Below are 12,338 nucleotides of genomic sequence, written 5' to 3' on the forward strand. Positions count from 1 at the left end.
GCATTCCTGATCTTGAGCTTTTGGGGAGCTCAGGCCAGTCTTGCAGAACAGCTCTCTGCTTGTACCTGCTCTCCTGAGTTGATTCTTGTGAGTGGAGTATGTGTCCTTGGCAGGGATCAGGAGGCAGCTGAGGTGTTACCGATGACCTCTCACTGTTCATGCTTTTAAAGTCACCTCTTTCCCCTTTACAGTGAGTGGGCAATATGGATGAGGCCAAGGAGCACCCTGTGAATATCCCTGTGGCCCATCAACTCCTCATTCCTGGCCCCAGTTTAGCATCTCTGTGATACAATGGTTGGTTGAAGTTGTAAGGTGGCTTTTATTTCCAGGGCACTGAGAAGTTGGGATTGTTTGCTAGACTGGGCAGTGAAGGGGAGCAGGGTGGAGAGCTGGCCTTGAGGGTGGAGCGAGAAGGAAGCACAGTCACCTGAGGTCAGGGCTGGGCCTGTGAGTGCCAGGCCAGGCTCAGTCTGCTCATTGTGCAGGGGTTTGCTTGGGGAGACCGTCTGCACTCACCTGCCATGGCTTCTGCATTCTAGTTCCTAGAGGGCGAAGGCTAAGGGACTAGTTCAAGTGTGTCCATACTACTACATCTGCTGAAGCCAGGGGCTGAGTACCAGCAGAATCCCACCTGTGAAGCTCCTGGACACCCCTGAAGGTGTCCAGGGCCTGCCTGAGGAGCCACTCACTACATGCGTTGTGCAGGAAGGAGCTCAGGTGGTGGTATGGCCTCTGGCGAGCTGGGATGAGCTGGGACTGCTCAGGGACAGTCAGTGGTTCCTCTCCCAACAGGAAAGATTGTCCCATGTGGCCAGCGATGGCCTGGTAGGCAGGTTTGGTATGCTCAGGGGGCAGAACAGAGATCTCTGGAGGCTTTCCAGATGACTTTTGTCTGGTCCTGGCCACCAGGGCTGCATTAGGGAGGGAGATGCAGGTCTCCCATTGAGAGTCCCAGGCTATTTCCACTGAAGGCTGCAACTTCCTTGCAATTGGGTGTTTTTCTTAGGGGGTCCTTGGTGCCATGAAAGCATCTGCTTTGCAGGTGAATGGAGGGGAAGACTGATAGGGCTTCCTGGAGTGGCTCACAACTGCAGTGGGACCAGAAGGTTGGGTGTCACTAGCACATTCCTCCGGCTGTGCCAGCCACCTGCTGGACCTTTCCTGCATTCCTGACCCACTTCCCATGACACGGCCCTTGTTCATTCCGCTCAGGCCCCCAAGTCCTGACTGCTGAGCTGGGAGGTCGAAGGGGGCTGGACCGGGCCAGTGAGAGGCTGCAGGAAACGGAGTGGCTGTGGCACACATGGGGTCCCAGCCTTGGTACTTGCCTGCTCTGTGCCTCCATTTCTCCTTCTGCACTTTGGGACTGGTCTTGGTCCTGACTACTGGGAAGTCATGCAACTCTGAAGAGAGGAGATGGGAACCTGTGGCAGGGCCCTGTGTAGAGACGGCTTCTGTGTAGGAGCAACATGACCAGGGAGTCCTTCTGCCACAGACAGCTCTGAGTGTCTGCTGGGATAAATGCAGTTGTGCCAGCTGGCTGGAGCTAGCCTTGTCTCTCATGGCAGGAGAGGCTTCAGGTGACTAAAGAGACGAAACAAGATCTAGCACTGGATTGGCAAACATACCCGCAGGCCCAGGCAGCTGCAGGAACTCACCAGGCCCTCCGGCTCCTAGTCACCACATGGGAGAGTAGAACAGCTGCAGCCGAGTTACTAGGCCCGAGCCTAAAGAAGTTTCTCTGTCCCTTTACACTCGGCCACCCCCAGCCCTAGGAGAATGGATGAGAATGCATTTCTAACCCTTAGGTAGGTAAGGGATCAGTTTTAAAACAGTTTTCTGCTCCTAAAGCTATCATTTAAAAATGGCTAGGGGGAATTTGATAGTAAGAAAAAGAACATTATGTGGCCAAAAGTCAGCATGAGGTGAAGAGATGTATTGTATGCAGGACAGGGTGAGGTGGAGCCAGAGATCTCATTTATTGGCAGGAAGAGCCATAGGGAAGTGCCGTGTGAATGTAGGCAGTTCCCCTGCCTGCAGAGACAACTGGGACAGGGTGTTCAGCATGCATCGGGCAGATGCAGGGGCAGGAGATAGGATGCCGTGTGCACTGCCAGAGGGGTAGCCCATTTTGTCTTTCAGAAGTATCCTGCACTTGACCCCAGATGGACACGAGGGTCTACAGGAAGTCACTGTAGAAGAGAATATGCAGCAAACAATTAAGGAGCCAGGCTCTGCCCTGGCCCAGGGTCCTGCCTGTGATGGACCCTGCTCGAGGGCTTCTGCTTGGGTGAGGCAGACCAATGGAATGGAGGATTGAGGTGTCATGGTGGGAGTGTTCAGGGGAGGCTTCTTGGAGCCATTTAAGAACCCAGGCAGGTACAGGTAAAGAGAGAAGGGGTGGGGCAGAGGAGGGAGGTGGTGATGGTGACCCAAGGTGACTGGCAAAGTTATTTTCCTTGAGGGTAGTGGTTTGGAATGTCTTCCATGGGGTCTCTAAAGTTTTCCAGCCACTGGAGGGGTTAGCAGTTGAGCTGTGGCCAACTTGTTTCTTCCATCATTTTTTTTTTCCCCACTTGGAGAGGTTTTTGCAATAGGGTACGTGTGCTTGCCAGAAAGAGAGAGAAACAGGAAGTGAGAAATCACCCCCCCATCCCCAGGGGGATGGCCATGCTGCAGTCCCTTTTCCTCATTCAGGATCTTGGGCACACGTGCACATGTGCTGGGCGTGAGTTTAAGTCACCAGGTCCAGGACTTGAACTGTGGTTAACTACATGGGAGTCCAGCAACATAGCCATTATGCTATCTGCTAGTCCCATTGTTTCTTCATCTTAAGTATCTTTATTGAGGTAAAATTTTTAAACCATAAAGTTCACCTTTACAAAGTAGACAATTCATTGATTCTTGGTATATTCACAGAGATGTATAGCTGTTACCACAGTTGAGGACTGTTTCATTACCCTAGAATGAACTCCAGTGCCAGCCAGCAATCACTCCCTACCCCCACCACCCAACCCTGCAGCCACTCATCTCCCAGTCTCTGTCAAAGAACTGAGAAACACACACAGCCATGCTGGCTTTGTACTCCATGTCCTGGTCAGAGTAGACCTGGAAGAGGTCAGAAGTGCCTGGTCGTGTATCAGGAAACTGCAGGGTTCTCTCCAACTTGGGATTCTGAAAGGCGTTTCTGCCGCAGCTGTGTCAGACATGGGTATTCTTGAATTCCTAGAACATCTGTGGTAGAATTGGTTTGTTTCTGTGGTTCCACTGAAGGAAGCACTCACACTGGTTGCTACTAGGGTGGCATCTGGGGAGCCTCCCTCCCTGCTGGCTGTGGCTCTTCAGACCCAGGTGGATTCTTGTTGGTCCAAGTTCTTCTATGTTATAACCAGTGAGGACATCAGAGGCCCAAGACCTGTGGTGGCCTGCTGGGTTCTGTTGTCTAGCTAGCTCATTGGCACGGTGACAATTGACATTGTTGTACATAAACTTCCTGAGTTCTAGCTTCTCTGACATGACGTGGCTGCCCTCCTGTCCCCTTCCTCTTCCTGCCTGACTCTGGCCAGGGGCCAGAGCTGTAGGGCTATGCCACTTCAGGACCAGCTGCTGTACCCTGATCTCCAGTGCGGGCTGCCCACTCCTTACTTTTTTTTTTCTTTCCAAAGAGGTATATTTCACACACAGAGTTGTTTTCACAAGAGGTGTATTAAGTAGACTCCATTTCTGAGATGAACCCAAACCTAGTGTGATGATCCCTACATCATGTGTAGAACATGTGATCGGAATGAGTTTTCTAACATTTTAAGATTTTCACTTCTAGGTTTATAAATGAGAATGCCCTATACTTTTCTTTCTTTCTTTTCTTTCTTTCTTTTTTTTTTTTTTTAATAAGGTTTTTGTCATAAGTCACATGCACTCACTGAAGAGAGAGAGGGGGAGAGTAAGAAATCACCCTCCTACAGGGGATATCTCCACTGCAATCCCTTCTCTTCCATTCTCCTCTCAGGATTTTGGGCATGCACACATATGTACCTGGCATGAGTTTCAAGCCACCAAGTCTGGGACTAGAACTGCAGTAGGCCATGTGAGGGTTTAGCATCTTAACCACTACACTGTGACCTGCTGGCCTCAATACTTTGTCTTTTTTATACCACCTCTCAAAGTTCTTTAAATCCTATTGATCATGGCCTTAAAAAATGAGTTTCCCTTCCCACCTTTATGGTTTTATCTATGCAGGTAGAAAACAAGTTTTACTGGTAGTTAGCAAGTGGATTGCTTGGAAGTAATCTTGTGTGAGCTCTGGCTGTGGGTGCCCAGTTGAGCTCCGGGGTCCCATCTTTGTTCTTGGCTTTGTTCTGTGACATGGATGTCCCCACCGTCTAGCTCTTACCGATGGGCATATCTCAATATTCCTTGCAGGTCACTGGGTCCTGGCACTGAGCGAGCTCCCTTGGGCATCCTGTCATCCCCAGCATCTCTACCTTGGAACCACCTTATCCCTAGCTAGGCCCCCTCACATTTTCTGGTGCAGGTTCCGAAAGATGTTGCCTTTGGAGAAAGCATCTGCTTCCCCCAGGAACTCCCCAACATCCCCAGAACTGCCCATGCCAGTGTCAGCTGACAGCAAACAACAGAAGGACCCCGGGGCCATCCCTGGGAGGACCCCTGCCGACCTTGAGTTCTCCCGCTTACGCTTCCGGGAGCTTGTTTATGAGGAGGCAGCAGGGCCCCACCAGACCCTAGCCCGGCTGCATGAACTGTGTTGCCAATGGCTGCAGCCGGAGGAGCGCTCCAAGGAGCAGATGCTGGAGCTGCTGGTGCTGGAGCAGTTCTTGGGCATCCTGCCCGACAAGGTCCGGCCCTGGGTGGTGGCGCAGTATCCGGAGAGCTGTAAGAAGGCGGCCTCCCTGGTGGAGGGCCTTGCTGAGACCCTGGAGGAGCCAGGTGAGGTCACTGCCCCATGGAGGAAATGGATACCCCCAGACAGAGCCCAATCCTCAATTGGCTTTCCTGAGGGTTTAGTCCCCATGTTTAAGGGGCACAGAGTTAAGCAGCCTCAGAAGGTGAGGCAGCTTGTTGGTCTTTGGGCATCCAAGCCCCTGCCACTCTGCACAGCGGCATCACCTTCAGGGGTGCCTTTGGGCCCGACAGCTTCTTAAACTCATGCCCTCACTTCTGTCTTCTGGATGGAAAAAAGCTGAAGGAATGGGGGAGGGCTGTCCAAGGCAGTCTCTTAAAACTGGGCCAATATTCTGGTACATGGCTGGGTTTCCTCTTTAGTCTGAGGGTGGGGCCTGGGTCCACTGTTCCCCCTGGGGGTTTAACATGCGACAGGCCAGGTTTCTGGGTCACTGTTTTCTTGGTCATAAATAGGGATGCTGCTAGGTTCCCCCACTGGGTCCTCAGCTTTCAGTGAGGAGCTATGTGAGAAGTATGCCGAGCCTCTTCTGTTACCATGTGAGCCAACGAGCCCCTTCACAGGACCACAAGAGACCCTGGCACTCCTGGAGACTCGTGAGTTACTGTCCAGCCTGTTACGGGGTAGTGGGTGGGGTCTGTGCACAAGAGGGGGAACCAGCAGTTAGCGTACCGGCTATGTCGCTGGCGTCCCACATAGTCGACCGCGGTTCATGTCCTGGACCTGGTGGCTTGAAACTCAGGCCGGGCGTGTGTGCGTGCGTGCCCAAGATACTGAGAGGAGAATGGAGAAGGGATTGCGGCGTGACCATCCCCCCTGGGGGGTCATTTCTCGCTTTCTGTCTCTATGTCTCTCTGTCTGGCGAGCGCACGCGCCCAATAGCAAAAACCTCTCCAAAAAGAGAAGAAAAAAAAAAAAAGTGGGCAAGAGGGTGATGTCACAGAGGTAGCATGGGAGCCAGAGGGAGGCTGGGTGGTACAGGAATTCCCTGTTGTAACTGAGAATTCTTCCTATAGGTTCTTGTGAATGTTAGAGAAATATTTCCTCAAATTCCTCTTAAAAGATTATACAAGTCATACATGTTTATCACAAGTGGGGAAAAAGCACAGTTAGAGGGTATCCCCTCATGCCCACTAGAAAACATGTCTTGAATGTCCTTCCTCAAATCTTTGCACTTGACATGAGCATTTGCTGTTCAGATGGAACAGCCCCACCAGCCAGGTGGAGACCTGGCTCCTCAGAGGCACAGCCTTTCACTGTCTTGTGTGGAATTTGCACACCCTGCACCTCTGAACAAGGTCACAGTAATGCGCCTGTTGTTTTTGCAGTAGGCTATGGTTTGTGTAGAGCTGGTTCCCAGGACCACTGGACGAGGGGCATTGTTATTTTACTTTTTTTTTTTCTGAGAGAGTTTTTTTTTTTTTTTTTTTTTTTTCTGAGATATATACCTACTCTCTTGAAAATGAATTATGTCTATTTCCAATTTTCTAGATCTTTGTACAATTTTTTTTTTTTTTTTTTTGGAGAGGTTTTTGCTATAGGGCACGTGCACTTGCCAGAGACATAGAGACAGAAAGCGAGAAATCACCCCCCAGGGGGGATGGTCACGCCGCAATCCCTTCTCCATTCTCCTCTCGGGATCTTGGGCACGCATGCACATGCGCCTGGTGTGAGTTTTAAGCCACTGGGTCCGGGACGCGAACCGCGGTCAACTACGTGTGAGTCCAGCGACATAACCATTATGCTAACTGCTGGTTCCCAGAATTTTACATTTTGTGTAAACTGGAGAACCAGTGTCTGGTTCTCCTGAAGCTTTGTGACAGTACCAATGGAAGGGAGTAACCATTTGCCCATATTCTTGCCAGCAGTGGATGTTGCTTCTTAAGATTTCCCCCAGTCTGGTGGGTTTAAAAGCATAATCTTTTTTGTGACTCAGAGTATTCTTTCTGGGACTACCCCTGAGGTGGGGCTTCTTTTTGTTTTCTTCTTGGCCATTGTGCTCAGTAAACTGAGGGCAGATATGGCGCTCTCCCTGAGATCTGTGCAGGGAGGTGGTGGGGCTCCTGGGCTGATGTGGGGTTCCCAGCCATGCCGTGCTCACTGCCTCCATTTTGCCATTTCACCCAGGCTGGCAGGCTCTAGACCCCAGGCTGCCAGAACAGGGGAACATCAGAGAAGACGTTCAAGAAGAGTTCAAGCCAGCCAAAGTTCAGCTGAAGGTGGGTAGGGCCACTGCTGGCCCTGGGTGCCCCTAGGCCTGTCCCACTCTGGCATCTCTCCTTGTCCCATTGTTAGCATTCTGCCACAGAAGTGCTGAGGCTGAGACTTGCTATAGTGATGACCAAGGGCCAAGCCTTCGAGGCTCTGGGTAGAACAGAGGAGGTTCCCTCCTCTGTGAGGAGGGCCTGCCTTGGTGAAACTTAGTGGCTGGAGCCCTCAGGCTGGTGTGGCAGAAGGTTCATCCCTCAACACGTGGGAAGCCACAGCTGGACTGTGCTGCTGTTTCAGAAACCGAAGTTGTTGGAGGAGACTCTGGGGGAATGGGGCCACTTGGACCCTGCTGAGGAGAACCTGAGGAGCTACAGGAAGCTGCTACTGTGGGGTGAGATCTGCTTCATGGCTTGAGCACTCCCCCTCTGGCCCCTTCCCACCCTGTTGACCTGAGGGCATTTGACTATCCATCCTACCTTGGGGCTTTGGCTGGGACACCTGGGTGTTTTAAATGTATTTAAACTTGAGCATCTTTTGAGTCTTTAAACTTGAGCTCATTAGCCCTGGTCCCCACCCTTCCTGGTCCACACATCTGAGTTATTTCTGGGCCCTGGGGCTTAGAATTTGCATCCCCTACCTATAGGGCCTGAAGCCTCCTGGCCCTGAGGCACCAACATTCCTGCCATCCTTGATGCAGAGACTGCTCTCCCCCAAACCCTGACCTGGTGAAGGGTTTTCAGCCTTGTGCAGCTGTTTGCCCCAGAAACTCTCCTTTGTAGGGAGGCCCCCAAAACTCTTTTGAGTCTTTTATAATCTTATATTCATGTGTCTTTAACTTTGCTTCCCATGGAATTCCTTCCACCTTCCCTGCTGGACTTTCAGCCTTGCCAGGCAGACTTTTGTTCCTGCTGTAGGTTCCACAGGCTCTGAGGACTGGGGCTGTGGTCCTGCCCTGGCCAGCTCATGGGAAAAGAGGCCTGTTGGCCACTTTCTGTTTTGGTGACTTTTAGTTTTCTTGGCTTTTTAACCTACTCAGGGTATCAGCTTTCCCAGCCTGATGCCACCTCCAGGCTGGAAACAGAGGAACTTCAGTTGGTAGAAAGAGAACTACCAGGAGGCAGCCTCTCAGGTGAGGTTGGTTAACGATGGGCAGGGGTTGGGTAGAGGGTGTGCCCTTCTTTGGAGGCTGATGGGGTTCCTTATAGGTTCACCACCTTGGCAAAACCTCAACTTTGACTTCATGTGTCACCCCCCCACCCCCACATCAGAACAGAAGGCAGGAATCCAGTTATTTCTGTGATCTCTTACAACATCACAACCCAACTCCAAACTTGGTTTCCTGAAGAAGCTGCAATATTATCATTCAGGTTGCTTGAGCTCAGCTGGGTGACATTCTGGTCCATTTTGTAGCTTCTGAAGCTTCACACAACCAGTCATCTAGTGGCTGGACTAGGACAGGAATATCCCAAACAACCTTACTCATACAGCTGGCAGTTGGCACTGGCTCTTGATGGGGAGCTCAGCCGAGGTGGTTGACCTGGGTTCTTTCCTAAGTTACCTCCCCACATGGCTGCTTAGGCTTCCTCACAGTATGGCAGTTGGGGGTTCTAAGAGAGAGCTTCCAAGAGGATAAGCACTTACTAAGCCTTTGCATCATGCATGCTAATGTCCTATTGGCCACAGTAGGTCACATGGCTATGCCGGTGTTGTGGGTGGTGGTGGTGAGTATGGTCCTTTCTAGTGACAGAGACGTAGGCTGCCTTCATGTCACAACTCTGGCCTCCATTGCCATAGTCAGTCACCTCAGGATCTAAGATGGCAATTTCAAATTTATGTCAACAAACAGCAGGAAGGAAGAGGTCCCTTCCAAACCCTGCGCTACCCCCTGATAACCACGGGCCAGAATTTGATCACATGATCACCTTGGCTGCAAAGCAGGCTGGGAGTGACAGTCTTTCAGGTAGCTGTGAGCACAGCTCATACTCAGCAACTGCTGAATAAGGGAAGGCAGGTTTGGAGACAGGTGGCTGTTCTCTGAGACCACACTTAATGACTATGATCTGCCAAATCCATAATCACTGGTGCTACTGAGAAGGTTGCAAGAGACCGTGTGTGCTAAGCATGGTCTCAGCTGGTGACCCACTTCTTCCCCCTTATGTGGGCTTTCCTGCCGTACACATTCTGGTGTTGGTCCACAGTTGTCCTGCTTGTGGCAGTTTTTTCCCCAAGCCTTGGGAGTCAGACTGCTCACACTGCCCTTGTTTCAGGCAGCGGGAGGCAGCAGAACAAAGGCAACACGTGTGAGGGAGTCTCTGAGCCCAGGGTGTGGACGGAGAGGTTTGCAGGGGACAGTCCCGTTAACCCCTCATCGGGCATCACCCAGGAGGAGGAAGAGCAGCCTTGGAATGTTCCAGATCCTCAGGATGGGGAATTGAGCACTGTCACTGTAGCCCAAAGGCAGTCGGTCATCCAGAAGCCAGCCCAGGACAGGGGCGGAGCAAGGTTGACCACTGTACCACAAGGCCTTGGAGTCAAGAGGCCCCATCCAGAGGACAAGGGTGGGCAGGACTCCCAGTACATCCCCAGGGTGAGCTGCCATCTGCCACATGACATTGGGAAGGAACACAATGCATCCTGCCACAGTGCAGGGTCCCTGGCAGGGCAGGACCCTGCAAGCTGCCCTAGGGATGACAAGCTTGGAGTGTCAGGAAGGAAGCCTTGCTACACCTGCAGTGAGTGTGGGCAGATCTTTACCTGGATCTCCCACCTCATGGAACATCAGAGGAACCACAATGGCAGGAAGCGCTATGCCTGTCAGAGCTGCTGGAAGACCTTTCATTTCAGTCTGGCCCTGGCTGAGCACCAGAAGATCCACGAGAAAGAGAAAGGCTACACGTTCGGGGTGGGACTGGGCTCCCATCCTGCAGCACGTGAAGCCTATGCTGGTGGGAGGCTGGGTGGGCTCCCAGAGTATGTAGGAGGTGATGTTTTTCCTGGGCAGCCTGAGGCACAGAGATGAACCCTGTGTTGTAAGTCTCCTGCAAGATGGATAGCTGCCCCTGGGAATTCCAAACAAAGTATCGAGCTCCCTCAAAACCCTGAGGTAGTGACTTCCTGTGGTGTCTGTGTGGATGTGAATCAACTTATTTTCTAAGTGAGTGAATGTGGGTAAAGCATTGAGAACCAGGGGGGCACACGGGAAGCAGCACCTCCTAAACATACCCTGGGCAGATACTCACATTCAAGTGTAAGCTGTAGGGTGTGAAAGAAGACTGCACTTTCTTTTGCAGCCATTTTAGTACTGTCCACATGCTGGATAATTTGACATTGTGCAAAGTGTAGAGCTGCCTGCCTTAACATGTAATTTGCCAGTATTTTCTTAAAGCAACCTTGCCTTGGTTCCTCCTCATTGAGCTTCCCAAGGTCATTCACACAGAAACCTGCCAGCTGTTTTGGTCTTTTCGTACATACATGATATCAAGTTCACTTCTGAATTGTCAAAAGCAGAAACTGTTTTCTAGTTTAACTTGTGTGTCTTTTGTAGCTTACAAAGATCATAAAAACGCTTGGAGCCTAGTAATGTGGTTTTCAGACCTTGGGTCCCAGTCCATTAGTGAACTGTGAAATCAAATTAGTGGATACCACTGGCATTACAAATAATTTAAGTAGAATAAAATAGGTCAGAATGCATCATGTAGTAAAACACTTATTGTTTTGTGGAACTTTTCAACCATATATTTAAACATGAGAACTAGTTGCCCTATAAAGTGTATTTCTTACTGCAAAGTTGTGATCAAAATAGGTTGAAATCAAAGGCTGAAGAGGAGCCCTCTCTGCCCAAGCTAAGGGAATTAAGGTCCTTGGGCTACATCAAATGATATTGCAATTTTTGCATCTACTCTCAAATTATAGCATTGCTTATATTGCCTGAGCATAAATTTAATTGCTCCTTGTAAATACAGAACTGGGTCCCTCTTTGTCACTGTGTTTGAGCAGGCAATCTGTTGTAATGACCCCCAAATCACTGAGGCTTTACATAATAAAGGGTTTATTTCTTCACTCACACTTGTTGATGCTTCTTTGTGTGTTGGTGGGAGGGGCACTCTGCTCCATGCATGTTTTAGGGATCTAAGTTCCATCCCTACTGTAGCTGCACTTCACAGTGGACCCTTGCAGCACATGTGGAAGGCCACAACCATGCACCTGGATACTGACGTAATTTACAACACATACATACATTCCAAAACCCCTTACACAGAAAAATGACTAGAAGATTTTTCTCTTTTTTTTTTTTTTTTTAAAGGGAGATTTTTGCTATAGGATGTGTGTACTCACTGAAGAGACAAGAGACAGAAAGTGAGAAATCATCCCCCAGAAAGACAGCCACGCCACAATCCCTTCTTCATTCTCCTCGGGATTTTGGGCACATGTGTATATGCCCAGCATTGAGTTTCAAGCCTCTGAGTCTGGGACTCGAACCATGGCCAGCGATGTGGGAGTCCAGTGATGTAACCATTATGCCACCTGATGGTCCCAACTGAAGGATGTTACACACACACACACACACACACACACACACACGGGAAATGTAGGAGCATGGAAAACAATTCTTTTGCCTGTGAGCATTTTCATTATAAAAGTGTCTCTTGGGTACCTGGAATGAATGAAGGAGTTTGGTTAGTAGCAGGAAGACCTTGTGAACTTTCTTCATTCAGGCAGATGGCATGAAAAGGTGGACTGGTGTGTTCAATGTGGAGAAAGGTAGATCCTCTATTCCACACATCCTGAATCCAAGGAAAAGCCAGAGGTTGAGCTGTTCCCTCACCCCAGAGAGACTCTGGTATAGGCCCACACTTGGGAATGGTGGGCTTCTGCAGAAGAGCCACTCAGGAGGCTTGGACACAATCCTCACTTGACATTATCCACGTCTATTTCAAAAATCATCCAGTGCCCTGGTATACAGGTGACCAAATCAGTCTTAGGTTTTAACACCATTCACTTTCAGATGGTTTTCATTCACACTAAGGTTGTAGTCTTTGGAAGTGCCAGGCTCTGTCTTCTCCATGTCCATTGTAGGTGTCTCTCAGAATGGGATTGGAGGGATTATGGTGTGAATCTGGATTCATGGGTTTGAAGCTCATACAATTGAGAGGTCTTTTCAGAAAGAATTAAAATTACAAATGTAGGTCCAGCAGCAGGCATGATAGTT

At 50.2% G+C, this 12,338-nt stretch overlaps 1 protein-coding gene across 2 annotated transcripts; it reads left to right on the plus strand.

The window, feature by feature from the left end:
- Positions 1-21: 21 nt before the first annotated feature.
- Positions 22-11,194, plus strand: ZSCAN18 (zinc finger and SCAN domain containing 18). 2 transcript variants are annotated; one of them, XM_027767615.1, is made up of 7 exons: positions 22-2,290; positions 4,420-4,944; positions 5,374-5,514; positions 7,046-7,137; positions 7,427-7,520; positions 8,166-8,258; positions 9,397-11,194. In XM_027767615.1, the coding sequence occupies exons 2-7, from the start codon at positions 4,542-4,544 to the stop codon at positions 10,146-10,148; spliced, it is 1,575 nt and encodes a 524-aa protein (XP_027623416.1). In that variant the 5' UTR covers positions 22-2,290; positions 4,420-4,541; the 3' UTR covers positions 10,149-11,194. The 2 variants fall into 2 exon arrangements, with proteins under 2 accessions (XP_027623416.1, XP_006166796.1); XM_006166734.3 differs by lacking the exon at positions 22-2,290 and having other exon boundaries at positions 4,099-4,944.
- Positions 11,195-12,338: the final 1,144 nt, after the last annotated feature.

Source organism: Tupaia chinensis, unplaced genomic scaffold (genome assembly GCF_000334495.1).
Source record: "Tupaia chinensis unplaced genomic scaffold, TupChi_1.0 Scaffold144336_1, whole genome shotgun sequence".
Taxonomy (NCBI): domain Eukaryota; kingdom Metazoa; phylum Chordata; class Mammalia; order Scandentia; family Tupaiidae; genus Tupaia; species Tupaia belangeri.

Bases quoted from the DNA above. Each gene is read 5' to 3' on its own strand.
- ZSCAN18 (XM_027767615.1), top strand. From the start codon at position 4,542: ATGTTGCCTTTGGAGAAAGCATCTGCTTCCCCCAGGAACTCCCCAACA. The intron at 4,945-5,373 runs GTGAGGTCACTG...GGTCATAAATAG, and splicing joins TGAGACCCTGGAGGAGCCAG to GGATGCTGCTAGGTTCCCCC. The intron at 7,138-7,426 runs GTGGGTAGGGCC...CTGCTGTTTCAG, and splicing joins CAGCCAAAGTTCAGCTGAAG to AAACCGAAGTTGTTGGAGGA.